General features: G+C 58.1%; 2 protein-coding genes across 2 annotated transcripts in view; one reads left to right on the top strand and one right to left on the bottom strand.

Annotated features, from left to right (window-relative positions):
• CEMIP (cell migration inducing hyaluronidase 1) overlaps nucleotides 1-4,418 on the top strand; it is a 55,011-nt gene extending 50,593 nt beyond the window's left edge. The window contains exons 28-29 of the mRNA XM_081114941.1: nucleotides 497-597; nucleotides 2,552-4,418. Of these exons, the coding sequence (XP_080971067.1) occupies nucleotides 497-597; nucleotides 2,552-2,679 (229 nt within the window). The 3' untranslated portion in view covers nucleotides 2,680-4,418. The remainder of the gene's footprint in view (nucleotides 1-496; nucleotides 598-2,551) is intronic.
• Nucleotides 4,419-6,059: 1,641 nt separating this feature from the next.
• On the bottom strand, nucleotides 6,060-15,061 carry MESD (mesoderm development LRP chaperone). Its single transcript, XM_081114940.1, has 3 exons — nucleotides 14,825-15,061; nucleotides 10,683-10,915; nucleotides 6,060-7,178 (listed from the first exon to the last, which is right to left on the bottom strand). The coding sequence occupies exons 1-3, from the start codon at nucleotides 15,026-15,028 to the stop codon at nucleotides 6,923-6,925; spliced, it is 693 nt and encodes a 230-aa protein (XP_080971066.1). The 5' UTR covers nucleotides 15,029-15,061; the 3' UTR covers nucleotides 6,060-6,922.
• Nucleotides 15,062-16,643: the final 1,582 nt, after the last annotated feature.

Consider the following 16,643-nt stretch of genomic DNA (forward strand, 5'->3'; position numbering starts at 1 on the left):
ATCGCCATGCTTCTGCCAGCCCTGTCCGAACGGAGTGGAGAACATTGCAATGGCTCAGTGCCGCCCCCGGTGGCGCCCGCTGGTACTGGCCCTGACTCGGTGCTGCCCCCGGTGGCGCCCGCTGGTACTGGCCCTGACTCGGTGCTGCCCCCGGTGGCGCCCGCTGGTACTGGCCCTGACTCGGTGCTGCCCCCGGTGGCGCCCGCTGGTACTGGCCCTGACTCAGTGCCGCCCCCGGTGGCACCCGCTGGTACCTGCCCTCTCCTCCTTGGGGGCAGATGTAAAAGCAGTGAGCAGAGCAGAGCCTTAGAGAGTCATGGGTGCCAGCTGCAGCCAGATGTGAGGGGGGGTGTCCAGGACAGGGGGCGTCCCCAAGGCCGCTGGCCAGGCCTCTGGGCACTGCTACCTCGGCCCCACCTCGGACAGTCCCCCCGCCTCCCAGGGGCCTTTGCTCCGCGGTGCTCGCTCGTGCGCTCATCGGCCCTCTCTCACTCAGCTCCATCGTCCTCGTGGCGTCCAAGGGAAGGTTCGTCTCCAGAGGCCCGTGGACGCGCGTACTGGAGAAGCTCGGGGCGGACAAGGGGCTCAAGTTGAAAGGTGAGGGGTTTGGACTGGGGTTTCTGAGTCCCGATGCCTGGGGCACAGGCGCGCCTGCCGGGGCTGAGACCAGCTCCTCCCCCCAAACCTGGCACAGCCTCTCATTCTAATTGGGGAATGATGCCTGGCCCTGGCTCAATGCTGCCCCTGGTGGTGCTCGCTGGTACTGGCCCCGACTCAATGCTGCCCCTGGTGGTGCCAGCTGGTACTGGCCCTGACCCACTGCTGCCCCCCGTGGTGCCAGCTGGTACTGGCCCCGACTCAATGCTGCCCCCCGTGGTGCCAGCTGGTACTGGCCCCGACTCAATGCTGCCCCCCGTGGTGCCTGCTGGTACTGGCCCTGACTCAATGCTGCCCCCAGTGGTGCCTGCTGGTACTGGCCCTGACTCAATGCTGCCCCCAGTGGTGCCAGCTGGTACTGGCCCTGACTCAATGCTGCCCCCGGTGGTGGTCTCTGGTACTGGCCCTGACTCAATGCTGCCCCCGGTGGTGGTCTCTGGTACTGGCCCTGGCTCAGTGCTGTCCTGGTTGCAGGGCAAGTGCAACCTCTACACACTTTCCTTAATTTTTTTAAAAAAAATTTTGTTAATGCTCTCCCGAGGATATTTTTCCATTGATTTTTAGAGAGCGTGGAAGAGAGAGGGAGAGATAGAGAGAAGCATCGATGTGAGAGAGACACATCGATGGGTTGCCTCCTGAATGCATCCTGACCAGGGCCCGGGCTGGGGAGGAGCCTGCCACCAAGGTCCGTGCCCTTGACCGGAATCGAACGCAGGACCCTTCGGTCCGCAGGCCGGTGCGCTATCCACTGAGCCACACCGGCTGGGGCCAGACACTTCCCTTTACGTGTGACCAGACCTAGGCATGGTCCCTTGACCGGAATCAAACCCGGGACCCTTCGGTCCACAGGCTGACGCTCTATCCACTGAGCACACCAGCCAGGGCCAAAGCTTCCATTTTCATAGAAACGTAGGTTTATTTCGATGGAGATGTGCTGAATGCAAAGGGCTGAAATGAAGGAGTCATTGTTCACATAATAGAACATTTTAATAATAATCAATATTTTTCTTGAACATGAACTCACCACACTCTGAGTAACTGCACAAATGGATAAGCGTCACGCACATAAACCTATTTCTTTCGTTCTCCGAAAGCGAGGTATTTCCTGTTGCCACACCAAGCAGGTCAGTCCCAGACTAAGGACGCGGCCACCGGCTGCCGGAACCTTCGCTGCCGGTGTCAGTGGGAGAGACGGTGCGCCTGCGCGTGAGGCGCGTGAGGGACGCGAATGCAACACGATGACAGTCATCAGCCATTAGCGAACCTTGTAGCTCGTTGTTCATAATGATGTACAACAGGATATTGTAAAAATTAAGTGATGAAATTTTCATTAGAACGTTCCTTACATACCGTTCTATTGGCTGGGCCGCAAAAATATCCGTTGTGGGCCGCAAGTTTGACATGCTTGCCTTAAAATGATGGAACAGGTACGTTATTCCCATACTAGAGGCCTGGTGCACGAATTTGTGCATGTGATCGGGGCCGATTGGGGCCAGCCGGCTGGGGATAGGACCACGGGAGGTTGGCCAGCCGTGAGAGGTTGGCTGTGGAAGTGCACTGACCACCAGGGGGCAGCTCCTACATTGAGCGTCTGCCCCCTGGTGGTCAGCGCACATCATAGCGACCGGCCGGTCGTCCGGTCATAAAGGTCCCTTAGGCTTTTATATATATAGTAAAATGAAGACACTGAGAATGAGACAGCTGAGTCACTTGCTCCTAACAGCTGAGACCTGTGCCCGCGTACGCACAGCTGTCAGGCACTGACTGCCAGGAGCCGGGCACAGAGCGTGTCCCAGGGGCCACGGGAGGGCGTGCCCGGGCGGGGAGGGCGGGGCCTGGCGGGAGCCACTCCCTCTTGTGCTTTCTGCTCACATGACTCGTCACTCCTTTTCAGACAAAATGGTCTTCGTTGGCTTCAAAGGCAGCTTCCGGCCCACCTGGGTGACCCTGGCCACCGAGGACCACCAGGCCAAAATCTTCCAGGTGGTGCCCATCCCCGTGGTGAGGAAGAAGAGGTTGTGAGGAGCGTGACGGCGGACTCTTGGCAGCGGACCCAGGGGTGGGGGGCGGGGGGCTGGCTCCCCAGTCCCCGCCCAGCGGCTGCCGGGAAAGGCCAAGCATCCGGCCAGCCCGAGGGAAGGACGCCGAGACCCCGGGGCCTCCGCGCGCCCCACTCGTGTCTACTGCAGCCCCAGCCGATGCGGACACCTCATCTTCCCTGCGGCTCTTGGGTGCTTCTCTCCCATCCGTGCCTCTCAGGGGAGGGGGGGTTAGGGACCACGCTCGGAGGCCTGGCTGGCTGGCAGCAGGGATGTGGACTGGGGCGCTGGGTCCCTCCCAAGCCCCATGCTCCCAGCACACGCATTAGGGGGGAAATGTAGGCCAAGGGCCCCGGTTTTAGAGGAACCTCTATCCTGTAAGAAGCAGCCTTCACGGGGTTAGGAGTGGAGACGGGCCGGCTGCGCTTGAAGAGGTGAGGCTGCCTCTGGGGGGCCCACCTTTCAGGGGAATCCAGGTCCCAGGTTGAGATCGGACTGTGTGACTTTTAAAGTCAGAGATTCCAGGCGTCCGTGGCTCTCCGTGTTGTGCCTGGAACCAGGCGCGGGTGAGAACAGCCATGAGGCTGAGGGGGGTGCCTAGGGGAGGGGCAGGCCAGGCAGTCAGGGACACGTGCCCTCAGAGGAACCAGAGTGTAAAATCGGGACCAAAGCCAGTTCCGAGGAGGGAAAAGATCTTCCCTGCCCGGGTAAGCCGGGAAGACTTCCTGGAGGAGGCGGCAGCGGGGCTCGCAGGAACGACGGGCAGCCTCCTTTGCTCCAACTACCAGCCGGCCCACATGTGCAGGAGCACACAGACGCGGCGACTCCATTGGTGCTACCCGTTCCACAGCCCAGCAGCCAACGCCAGGCCCGCGGGGCATCCTCTGCCAACCACCTGGGCTCCGGGCTGCTCTCGGAGGGCCCTGCGGCTCCTGCTGTCCTCTCCCTCCCCCGGCCCACCCGGGAGAAGGCTGAGAGCTCCATGCAGAGGGGAACGGCCTGTGGTTACAGCTGGTGCCGCCCCCAGGGCACTTGGTCTCGCCATGAACTGCCTGCCCCCCTCCGTCCCAACCAGGACCTCTTCCCCCCCGAGAGGGCCCAGCTGCACCCAGGAGGCCCCTAGCGGGTCGTGCCCGGGCTGTGCCCACTGCCAGAGGCGACAGCGGGGCTGCAGCCCGTCCCAGGAAGGCCCTCCTCCGGGCAGGGCGTCAGTGACCTCATGTTCTTCTGTCTCTCGTTCTGTCAGTTTTTCCAACTCTTCGTGCAAGGGTCTCACACTGTGAACCACGTGGGTGGGATGCGGCCACCCTGGGCGGCCGGGAACGGGCCCGACTTCGGTCTGGTCCGGTCCGGAAAGAATCTATTTGAGGATCCTCAGCTGTACATACGTCCGCGTCGAACCTGCCCGCGCCCGTGAGCCAGGCTTCCGAGGAGAACTACACGCCATGACACGTGTGTCCTTTTCCTGTTGCCCAAACAGCTGGCCTCTTCCGGGAAGGCGCCGGATGGTGTTTTGTATGTAAACATTTCTTGTGTGCGTCACCGGGGACAGAGATCTATTTTCTATTTATTTATTATCTGTGCACATGGAGAAATCCCGGTCAGAGCAATGAAGGGCTGTTTGTTGTACGTGTTGTCTGGGGGGGGCCTTCGCTGGCCTCAGAGCCCCGGCTCTGGGGGAGGAGCCTCGCTGTACCACAGTAAAGGCGCAGAGGTGCCACCTGTCTGTCTGTTCTTTCCCTTTAAACTGCGTCTCACAGCCCTGGCCGGTGTGGCTCGGTGGATAGAGCGTCGGCCTGCGGACTGAAGGGTCCCGGGTTTGATCCTGGTCAGGGCACAGGCCCAGGTTGTGGGCTCGATCCCCAGTGGGGGGCGTGCAGGAGACAGCCGGTCCATGATTCTCTCTCATCGATGATGTTTCTATCTCCCACCCTCTCCCTTCCTCTCTGATTAAAAAATAAATAAACAAACTGGGTCTTGCCCTGACCGGTGTGGCTCAGTGGATAGAGCATCGGCCTAGGGACTAAAGGGTCCCGGGTTCGATTCCGGTCAAGGGCATGTACCTGGGTTACGGGCACATCCCCAATAGAGGGTGTGCAGGAGGCAGCTGATCGATGATTCTCTCTCATCGATGTTTCTAACTCTCTATCCCTCTCCCTTCCTCTTGGTAAAAAAAAATCAATAAAATATATTTAAAAAAAAAATAAACAAACTGGGTCTCATAGCTAAGAAAAATAAGGTTGGTGAATTGCCCTCCAGGTCTGCTTTCACTATCCCAGTGATTTTCCTTTAAAAAAAAACACATTGTATTGGTTTCAGAGAGGAAGGGAGAGGGGAGAGAGAGACATCAACAATGAGAGCGCATCCCGGATCACCGCCTCCCGCACGCCCCCCACCGGGGATGAGCCCGCAGCCCGGCCTGTGCTCCGACCGGGAATCGGGAATCGAACCCTGACCTCCCGCTTCATAGGTTGATGCTCAACCACAGAGCCCCGCGGGCCGGGGGTAACCTTTTCCATCTCATGGCACAGAAACTAGTTCCCCAGCCCGGAGGCACAGCACCAACCTGCTTCCGGCCGCTCTGACGAGAGAAGGCCCTTGTGATCCCCTCCCGCCGGCAGCGGCTGCGGGGCTCCGGCTCCGGCCCTTCCGCCGCCGGCCTGGAGGGCGCTGCCCGCCTTCGCTGAGCCGGTTGGCCTGGGGGGAGGGGATAGCACGGCCCGGGCGGGGGTCGCTATGACAACGAGGTAAACGAACCCACGCGCCGCCAGCACAGGGGATCCAAGGGAAACGCCAGGATCAGACAGCGGCCCAGGAAGCCCGCTCCCGGCAGGCGGGTCTCTGCCGCCCCCTCGTGGACACCGGCTCCATCTCAAAGCGACACCCCCAGACTGGGAGCCAGGGCCAGAGGCTTAAGGGGTCTCGCCCGTCCCCTCTGGGCCTGGGTGGCGCCATTCTGCCGGCCTCTCTGGACTCACACCCCCTCTGGGTTCAAACTGCATGAGAAACAACAGGGGGGTGGCTGGCGGCGGGGGCAGCAGGGCAAACACCCGCCCAGAGCACAGGACTGCGGGCCTGACCACAACCAGGGGAGGCAGACGCTGCGAGGCGCGCACACACACGTGTGCACACACGCGCACGCATGCACACACACGAGGGGAAACAGACGTTCCAAGGTGCACACGCACGTGCACACACACACACAGACACTGCAAGGCCACACACACACACACACACACACACACACACACACACACACACGGCGCTACAAGCCGGTAGATGCACGTGTTTTGGACGCTGACGGGAGCTCCTGCGGGGAGGACAGGCGGCAGTGGCGAGGGAGAGAGCTGGGACCAGGCACCGTCTGAGCACGTACGTGTGTTATTTTGTTAAAATCACAACGGATGGTGTTTGCAAACGACTGCAGCTCTTAAAAATGGCACCTGTGTACAAACCCCGCCCCTCCCACCAGGGGCGGCCCCGACGGGAACGGGAGTCAGAACCAGCGGGGAGGGCGCCGTGAGGACCAGACACACACATGTAGGCACTTCATCAGACACCGTGTGCACATGGAGGAGGGTGGGCCCTGGGCCGCCGGTGCCCGAGTGACCTGGCACAGCCGGCGCCGGGGCTTCCTGAATAAGGACACGGACAGGACCCCGACCCCAGGCCACCCCGCAGCGGGCAGAGGCCCAGAGTCCCTTTAACCGAGAAGGAGGGAGGCCCGGGATCCCAGATGCGTGGGGCCCCAGGGAGCGGACTTCCCGTCTCTGCGGCTCCTGCAGGGGCGGGGGGTGCACACGTCCTGTGGCCCGAGGTGCGCTCACTTCACAGCACGAAGCACGAAGAGGCTGTTCAATGGCGTCAGGTCTCAACGTGTCAGGCAGAACCCGGCGTCCTTCTCCCTCAAAATCTGCACAAAACCCAAGCACAGACACGAGACCGGAGCAGGGCCACTGGGGGCGCTGACGGCGGCCAGGGGCTCCCCCCATGTAAGTGGGAAAGGCCACAGTCCGGCTTCCTTCGAACGCGGCTTCACAGGAAACCTGAACTTGGCCGCGTCCGAGGAGAATGCGAAAGCCGTCTTCGTCCCTGCAGCCTTTCCAACAGGGACTCTGACCTGCCACAGCCCGGGCGTGTGGTCAGAGCGAGCAGGTGCCGGGCCCTCGAAGCAGCCAGAATGCCGCGGTGTGGGCCCCCACGCCCCCACAGAGGCCGCCCGCCTGTTACAGGTCCTCGCGCGTCTTCCCTGCTCGGTTGCCTTCCTTCGAGGCGCGAGGCTTGGCGTCTCCCTCCTTCTTCTTGCCCTTCCCGGGCTTGGTTTGGTTTTTCTCTTTGCTGCCTCCGCCTCGGCCAGGGTACACCTGCCCCTCCAGGGTGACGTCCGCACACCTGTCCTGGCTGACCAGGAAGTCCTTGATCTCCCAGGCGTAGCTCCCGTCCCGCAGCATGAAGATGGCGCGGTCCGAGCCCACGATGAACCTGGACAGGGAGAGGATACCGGTTAGCGCACGCAGTGCAGGGCGAAGGCAGGGGCGGGGAGCCTTCTCCTGCCCAGGGCCATGTGGGTATTTATAACATCGTCCGCGAGCCACACACGATCATCAACCTAGACATTAGCCTGTGAGCCCGGCCGGCGTGGCTCAGGGGTTGAGCGTCAGCCTGTGAACCAGGAGGTCACGGGTTCAATTCCGGTCAGGGCACATGTCCGGGTTGCGGCACTGATCCCCAGGAGGGGGCATGCACAAGGCAGCCGATCAATCAATCAACCAATGATTCTCTCTCATCACTGGTGTTTCTATTTCTCTCTCCCTCTCTGAAATCAATAAAAAATAAATGAGCCTGTTACATTTGGTCAAACCTTTAATTAACTCACCCTTAATGCTTGGCAGGGCCAGACCAAATGATTTCCGGGGCCTCACACAGCCCGGGGGCCGGACGTTCCCCACCCCTGGACAGGGTCAGAGTTTCTGTGGCACTTAACCAGGAAAACACTTCCTTTCAAAATTCTACAGGACACAGAACAACATATTGGACTTGTCGAAGCCCAGAAGCTTCTGAAACTTCATGTCTGGGATCCGAACAGATTGAACTGGTTCGCCCCTCAGATCAGCTCAGAGCAGAAGCAGCACCGGGCCGGCCGGCGTGGCTCAGTGGTGAGCGTCGATCTAGGAACCAGGAGGTCACATTTCGGTGCCAGTCAGGCCACAGGCCCGGCTTGTGGGCTCCATCCCGTGTGGGGCCTGCAGGAGGCAGCCGATCAGATTCTCTCTCATCGATTTCTCTCTCTCTCTCCCTCTCCCTTCCTCTCTGAAATCAATGAAAAAAAAAAAAAAAAAGCAACAGCTGGGCTTGGGGGGGAGGGGCTGCTGGGAGCACGAGCAGCTGCTGGTGCACCTGTTTCACGTTCCGAGGTGCCCGTTGAGGTTTCCTCTGCTGGTCAAGGCAGGAAACACTGGTTTTGACTGGGTCACGCCGAGGCCTAGGAAGGGCATGAGGGGACCCGCCTGCTGGACAGAAACCCTGGCCCCGGGGGTTCACAGCAGCAGCCCAAGTCGTCCGCACTCCGCACTGAGCAGGCGCCTCGGAGCAAGAGGAAGAGAATGGGGTCTGGGTGGACCACTAGCTGCCAGTGGGCACCGCTCTTCTGTTCCTGAGGGGCTCCATCCGCACCAGTGGTAGCGGATCTGTTCCCCCGAGTGTCTAATTAAGCTGACGAAGGCATTCTGCCCCCTTGACACTCTCGGATTTCTTATTACTTTCACTAGAGGCCCGGTGAATTCATGCACAGGTGGGGTCCGGCCGGCCTGCCCCAATGGGGGCCAATCAAGGGTGAGGCTGCCGGGGAGAGGGGCCTCGAGAGGTTTGGGGGGCGGTGGGGAGACTGGCCGCTGCAGTGCGCATCATAGCGACTGGTGGGTCTGGTCGCTTGGCTGTTATATATGTAGGCCCTTCTTAAACTAAGACCTGGGAACACCCTAGATTTTAGAACTGCGATTGAGAAGGAAAAAAAGAAATTCCTTAAAATTGCACCTTAGGCTCATACGAGGTTTCCCTTACACTAGTTACCTGTGACCCAGCTACCTGTGTGCACGGCACCCAGAAAAGCACGTTACACAGGGCAGGCACTTCTGAAGGAAGCACATGGTCCACCTGTAACTGACTGGGCCCCCAGAGAGGCTACACTAGACAACTTCTTACTCAGATAACAGTTAAAGGAAAGATAAATAAAACGTCATGATGAAATAAGACAACAATGAAAACAACAAAAAGAACTTTCTGGTTTTGACCAACGATTCATCTTCTTTCTTTTTTAAAAATATGTATTTTATTGATTTTTTACAGAGAGGAAGGGAGAGGGATAGTTAGAAACATCAATGAGAGAGAAACATCAATCAGCTGCCTCCTGCACGCCCCCCACTGTGGATGTGCCTGCAACCAAGGCACATGCCCTTGACCGGAATCGAACCCGGGACCCCCCAGTCCACAGGCCGATGCTCTATCCACTGAGCCACACCGGTCAGGGCTGAATCTTCTTTAAGGGCTGTCCGGTGTGGCTCAGTAGTTCAGGGTCACCCTAGGAACCAGGAGGTCCCGGGTTCGATTCCCGGTCAGGGCACAGGCCCGGGCTGCGGGCTCCATCCCCAGTGGGGGGCGTGCAGGAGGCAGCAGATCCATGATTCTCTCTCATCATTGATGTTTCTGTTTCTCTCTCTCTCTCTCCCCCGCCCCCTTCCTCTCTGAAACCAATAAAAACATTTAAAAAAATAAAGATTCCTAGCTGGTTTGGCTCAGTGGATAGAGCTTGGGCCTGTGGACAGAAGGGTCCTGGTTCGAGTCCAGTCAAACTTGGTTGCAGGCTCCTCCCCAGCCCGGGCCCTGGTTGGGGCTCATGCAGGAAGCAACCAGTTGATTCTCACATCAATGTTTCTCTGTCTCTCCCTCTCTCTCTTAAAATCAATGGAAACATACCCTCGGGTGAAGATTAACAACATCTACTTGTATAAAAACCATGGGTGGTGTTCATCACAACCTGAACCACTGCGACCAAGTGGAAGGAAGTCAGTCCTGCAGGGGTTGTCTTGGCAATGGCTGTGCCCTCCCACAAGCTGTTTCAGTGAGGGCAGGGTTTGAGGCAGGAACCCGCCCTCGGAGTGTGGACCTACTGAGCATGGACCCCTGGGTCGTTTTGCCAAGGGCTGCGCCTTCCCCAGCTGTTTCCCATGTGGCCTGAGGGAAGAACCCACCCTCAGAGCACCAGGAGCGCCCAGCAGCAGTCAGTCCTGGGTTGCTGAGGCGGAGGCCACAGCGTGGTAGAACTCTGGGTCTGGCCCAACAGAGGGCGTGGCTGGCCTTCACACCAGACCCTGACAGTAGAAAGGAGGGAGCCCCATTCCTCACCGAATCCACTGTTGGATAGCTTGCTGTCAGTGGCCTGCCAGCCAGGAACCCCATTCTCCTGCACCCTGGACCCTGACAGGAGGGAGGAGGAAGCCCCATTCCTCACGGAATCAGCTCCCTTTGTTACTGTTTATTTACTAATAAATTTATATATTATTTTCATATACATTTTACTAATTTGCTTTCATCTCTCACTCTTCTATTATAGAGAAAGGACAAATAGCAATATTAAAATATCTCTGCTAATTAATTCCCTTTTTAAAAAATATCTATTTTATTGATTTTTTAGAGAGGAAGGAAGAGGGAGAGTTAGAAACATCAATGAGAGAGAAACATCGATCAGCTGCCTCTTGCACAGCCCCCACTGGGGATGTGCCCGCAACCCAGGTACATGCCCTTGACTGGAATTGAACCCAGGACCCTTGAGTCCGCAGGCCGACACTCTATCCACTGAGCCACACCGGTCAGGGCAATTAATTCCCTTTTAATGTGCACGAATTTTGTGCACCGGGCTACTAGTACTTATATAAGAATGAAATAAACAAGGAACATGCGGGCTGGAGCCCCTCACGGGCAGGCGCTCACCTCTGGACGTCGTAGTTGGCATTGAAGAGGCTGCCCTGCCAGAGGCTGGTGATCTCCTCCGTCTCCTTCTCCGTGGGGCTCCCGGACACGGTGACGAACATCATGAGGGTCTTGCCCTTCTTGGTCATCTTCAGGATGCTCTCCGGCTTGCCCGGGTCCAGCTGCGAGAAGTCCACGGGGGCCGCCGGCCGCTTGTGCTCCGGGAGGTCCCCTTCTTCTATGTCGTCGTCTTTCTAGGAGGAGGGGGACAGCCGACCGTCAGACACGGGATCTGCACCCGGCAGAGGCGAGAGCACCCGCACAGGACATGGGGGGGGGGGGGGGTCTGTGACTACGTCACAACAGACAAGAAGGACACCCAGCAGGTTCCCCTGTGCTTGACTTTCCACTGCACATTCCTTCTAAAGTCCAAACCCGCCAGCCAGTGTGGCTCAGTGGATAGAGCGTCGGCCTGCGGACTGAAGGGTCCCGGGTTCGATTACCGGTCAGGTTGTGGGCTCGATCCCCAGTAGAGGGCGTGCAGGAGGCAGCCGATCCATGATTCTCTCTCATCATGGATGTTTCTCTTTCTCCCTCTTCCTTCCTCTCAGAAATCAATAAAAATATTGAAAAAAAAAAAAAAAGTCCAACCCCCACAACATCAGCGCCCAGCAGCACTGGCTCCCACCATCTTTACTGCTCACCACCTTGCTTCATAGTCCATTCCAGCCAACCACACGAATTTACATCAAACGACTGACTTTTATATTGCCATAGTTAATCATGAGTTGCTGTATTTTTAAAAAAATATATTTTTTATATTGATGAGAGAGAGAGAGAGAGAAACATCAATGATGAGAACCACTGATGGGCTGCATCCTGCACGCCCCACAGGTGCCCTGACCGGGAATCGAACCGTGACACTCGACCACTGAGCCACACCCGCCGGGGCCGAGTTGCCAGATTCTGGGTTCTTCCCATGTCCTCTCAGTTGATTCTCAGGACGACCCAGGTGAATACCATTCCATCTCTATCCTGCAGAAGAGGAAACTCGAGGACAAAGAGGCTCTTACTGGCCACACTCACAGGTGAAGAGGCTGGAACCCGGATGGTCTCCCATGGTCGGCAAACTGCGGCTCCAGAGCCACATACGGCTCTTTGGCCCCTTGAGTGTGGCTCTTCCTAAGCCTTAGGAGGACCCTATTTAAGTTAATAACAATGTACCTACCTATATAGTTTAAGTTTAAAAAATTTGGTTCTCAAAAGAAATTTCAGTCGTCGTGCTGTTGACATTTGGCTCTGTTGGCGAATGAGTTTGCCGACCACTGAGCTAACCGCAGAGCCTCGGCCGTTGGTATCTGCTCCTTTCCACCCAGTTCCGTGTCACCTCCTCTGCTCCTGCTGCTCGGTCGGAGGCCCTCCCCCCACTCCCCTCGCTTCTCTAAGCTACTTCCTCCCCGAAACCCTCCGAGAGCCCCACCGCACTTTCTTTTTTTAAAAAATATGTTTTTACTGATTTGAGAGAGGAAGGCAGAGGGAGAGAGAGAAACATCCATGATGAGAGAGAATCACGGATCGGCCGCCTCCTGCACGCCCCCCACTGGGAATGGAGCCCGCAGCCCTGGCCTGTGCCCTGACCGGGAATCGAACCGTGACCTCCTGGTTCATAGGTCAACGCTAACCACTGGGCCACGCAGCCGGGCGCACTTCCTTTTTATAGCGCTTGGCCACTCCTGCTTTGCATTGCAGCTATTTTTATTGGTACCTCCTGTCACCAATGGTCGGACCCCCTGTTCATCTGGGCAGCACCCCTTCTGTCTAGCTCAGGCCGAGTATTTCCGGGGTGGGATTTGCTAACGAGACAGTGTTCTTGCTTCGGCATATCAGAAACTTCACTTGATGCCCTGGCTGGGGTGGCTCAGTGGATAGAGCATCAACCTGCGGACTAAAGGGTCCCAGATTCGATTCCCAGTCAGGGCACATGCCTGGGTTGTGGGCTCGATCCCCAGTGGGGGGCGTGCAGGAGGCAGCCGATCCGTGATTCTGTCTCATCATTGATGTTCCTCTCCCTCCCTCCCCCTTCCTCTCTGAGATCAATAAAAATATATATTTAAAAACACACACACATACAAAAGCACTTCACTTGCAGGAGCGCACAGAGAGGGGGGAGGATGGTGAGGGCGATGGCGAACGGGGAAGGGAGCGTGACATCACCTCTCTCTTCGTTCATGGTCCCCGCACCCCTGACTCCACCCCCATCTCCCCACCAGCTGCACATCCACATGAACACACAGTCTGCTTCCTGCTAACCCTGGGCAGCAGATGGCATTTCAAACTCATGACCAAATGCCTCTATCAAACACACACACACACACACACACACAGAGGTAACCACCACATCACGAAGCATTAAGCGTTGGCAGGAGCCCTCCAGTAAAACCTCATCTTGGAGATACGGAACCTGGGCCTGGAGCGGAGACCTGACTTGCCCGAGGTGACACACGAAGGGAACCCTGGGTGCTGACTCTGAGTCAACCAGGACAATCCAACCACCTTCGGAAGGGAAAGAGGCCGCGACGAATTCTTGGCTGGAGAACTTCATCTAAAAAGCTTATTACAGCCCCGGCCGGTGTGGCTCAGTGGGTAGAGCGTCGGCCTGCAAACTGAAGGGTCCCGGGTTCGATTCCCAGTCAAGGGCACAGGCCCGGGCTGCGGGCTCGATCCCCAGTGTGGGACGTGCAGGAGGCAGCCGATCCATGATTCTCTCTCATCACTGATGTTTCTCTCTCCCTCCCTCTCTGAAATCAATAATACAACCAAACAACCAGTCACTATGACGCACACTGATCACCAGGGGGCAGACGCTCAATGCAGGAGCTGTGCCCTGATGGTCAGTGCACTCCCACAGCCAACCTCCTGCAGTCCCTCCCCCTGGCGGGCAGCCCCAATTGCCTCGATAGGGACTGGGTGATACTGCCCTGATGGGCCCCAATCGCTGGTCAGGCCAAGGGACCCCAACTGTGCATGAATTCGTGCACCGAGCCTCTAGGCCAGGGGTCCTCAAACTACGGCCCGTGGGCCACATGCAAATACAAATATTGTATTTGTTCCCGTTTTGTTTTGTTTTTTTACTTCAAAATAAGATATGTGCAGTGTGCATAGGAATTTGTTCATAGTGTTTTTTTTAAAACTATAGTCCGGCCCTCCCACGGTCTGAGGGACAGTGAACTGGCCCCCTGTTTAAAAAGTTTGAGGACCCCTGCTCTACTGCGTGTGTATGTGTGTGTGTGTGTGTGTGTGTGTGTGTGTGTATATATATATATATATATATATATATGTAAAAAGCTTATTACAAACGCCCTGTAATTACACACTCCGGTGCACTCAGAAAGCTCACTCGCACAAAAAGAATTCACTGCTCCTTTAAATGGAAAAAAAAAAAAAAGGCGCCCGAGAGAGAGAGAGAGAGAGAGAGAGAGAGAGAGAGCAACTAGCCTTGGATTACTGCCCAGGTGACCCCTAAAGTGACAACACTCCCAGCAGGGAAATGCACCCCAAATGGGAAGTTTGCAAACCCGCCCCACCCCGCGGGGCTCAGCGGCTGAGCGTTGACCTATGAACCAGGAGGTCACGGGGTTGCAGGCGGGATCCCCAGTGGGGGGCGTGCAGGAGGCGGCAGATCCACGTTTCTCTCTCCCTCCCTCCCTGAAATCAATAAAAATATATTAAAAGCAACAGCGTAATCTTGCCCACCGTCCTCACCCCCCGCCCCATCTTCGGGGATACGGTGCCAAAGGCCTCCCTGCCATTTGCAGGGCTCACCGACCCGCGGGAGCCGCGCAGGAGGAAGGGGGGCTGGGGGCCCGGGCACGGGGGGGAGATGACGGCTCCGGGCGAGAGGCCGACCCCCGACAGGCGAGGCCCCCGAAAAGCGAGTGGAGGCCACGGGGATGGCGGCGTGGGCCCGGGGCGCCGGGGTCGGGGCAGGCCCGGGGTCGGCGGCGGCTCGCGCAGGTCAGTAAGGACTCGGGGCGCGGGGAGAGTAAGGACTCGGGGCGCGGGGAGAGAAGAGGGGAGAGGATCGGAAGGCAGCAGCACGGAGGGGGTGCGAGGTCAGGGAGGGGGTGCGAGGTCAGGGAGGGGGTGCGGGGCCAGAGACGGACCTCCCACTGCTCCAGAAGACGCGCCATGTCCGCATCATTATAATCGCGAATGTCCTTCTTCTTCTTCTTCGGCGGCGGCGGGGCCGCCTCGCCGGGCTTCCCGGCCGGGCCCTCGGCCGCGCGGGCCCCGGGCGGCAGCACCAGCAGCAGGTCGGAGGCACAGAGCAGGACGACGGCCGCGCGGAGCCACCTGGAGGCCGCCATCCTCGCCGCTGCTGCCGTCGCACAGCGCCTGCGCGAGCCTCCGGCCCCGCCCCCGAACGCCTCTTTCCGGAAGCCAGATCTTCCCCCTAGCCGTCGACCCCGCCCCCGAACGCCCCTTTCCGGAAGCCGGATCTGCCCCGACCGCAGGCCCCGCCCCCGAACGCCCTTTTCCGGAAGCCGGACCTGCGCCTGCCTCCCGCCACGCCTCTTCGCGGCCCCGCCCCCCCGAGGCGCGCTGACCTATCAGGCCCCGCCCCGTCCGCGCCGGAAGCCCGCCCCTCCACCATCTTTTCCGCCCCGAGGTCCCTCCCCTAGACCGGCTGCGGCGCGCGCGGGGCGGAGGGGCGGCCCCGGCCTGCGCTGCCGCCCGTTTTCCGCCAGAGGACGGCCTTTCCTCCTCCAGCGCGAGGCCCCGGACCCAGAGTTCCCTCGGGGCCTCGGGGAGCCCTCGCAGCGCCTCGCGAGGCCGCGCGTCCCGCCCGCGAGGTGAGTGGGCGCCGCCTCGGCCTCCGGCCGTCGCCCCGGAGAGGTTTTCTGACTCTGAGCGGCTTCCCCAGAGGGTCCTGGCCGAGGGGGCTCGGTCCCACCGGCTCTCGGAGATCCCCGTTGCCTCTCGGGCTCCAAAAAGCTTTAACATAACCCCCCAGCCCCGGCCGGTGTGGCTCAATGGGTAGGGCGCCGGCCTTCGCACCTAAGGGTCCGGGTTCGATTCCTGGTCATTGGCACATGCCCGGGTCGCGGGCTCCATCCCCACTAGGGGGCGTGCAGGACGCGGCGATCCGCGATTCTCTCCCTCTCCCTTCCTCTCTGAAATCCATTAAAATATATTTTTAAAAAATAATAAAATAATCCCTAACCCCCGAAAATGACTTCCAGAGGATTCCATGCCCCCAGCTCCCAGGTATTCCTGTCACCTCTCGGGCTCCAAAGAGCTTTAAAATAACCCCCCAGCGCAGGCCAGTGTGGCTTAGTGGGTAGGGCGTCGGCCTGCGGACCCAAGGGTCCCGGTTCGGTTCCTGGCGGCTGCACGTGCCTGGGTCGATTGCCAGTAGGGGGCGTGCAGGAGGCAGCCGAGCCATGATTCTCAGCGATGATGTTTCTCCCTCTCCATTCCTCTTTGAAATCAATAAAAAAAAAATACATATTTTTAAAAATAATGTAACCCCCAAAACCCCAAAAATGACTCACAGAGGATCCCATGCCACCTGCTCTCAGATACTCCTGTCAGCTCTCGGGATGGAAAAAGCTTTAACATGACCCAAAAAATTACTTCTAGAGGATTCCATGGCCCCTGCTCTCAAGAGACGCCTGTCAGCTCTGGAACTCGGAAAAGCGTTTTTTAATTTTTTTTTTTTTTTTTTACTTTTCAATTTTAATTTCGCTGCAGTGTTTCGTCTCACATGGACTCGACTGACGCATCGTTTTCGAGGCTGAGTCATTCACTTTTTGTTTCTTAAAAAAGGTGCCGGTCCCAGGCGCTTTGAAATTCGAGTTTTTAAATGGCAGGCCTTACTGCTTTCTTGCAAATTTTTTAAAAATATATTTTTTTTATTGATTTCAGAGAGGAAGGGAGAGGGAGAAAGAGAAACATTGATGTGAGAGAGAATCATGGATC

This window comes from Myotis nattereri, assembly GCF_964212035.1.
Source record: "Myotis nattereri genome assembly, chromosome: 21".
Lineage (NCBI taxonomy): Eukaryota > Metazoa > Chordata > Mammalia > Chiroptera > Vespertilionidae > Myotis > Myotis nattereri.

Coding starts and splice junctions, on each gene's coding strand:
- MESD (XM_081114940.1), bottom strand. CDS start 15,028: ATGGCGGCCTCCAGGTGGCTCCGCGCGGCCGTCGTCCTGCTCTGTGCC. Junction 10,916..14,824: donor GTCTTCTGGAGCAGTGGGAG/GTCCGTCTCTGG, acceptor CCCTCCTCCTAG/AAAGACGACGACATAGAAGA. Junction 7,179..10,682: donor GCCAACTACGACGTCCAGAG/GTGAGCGCCTGC, acceptor CTCCCTGTCCAG/GTTCATCGTGGGCTCGGACC.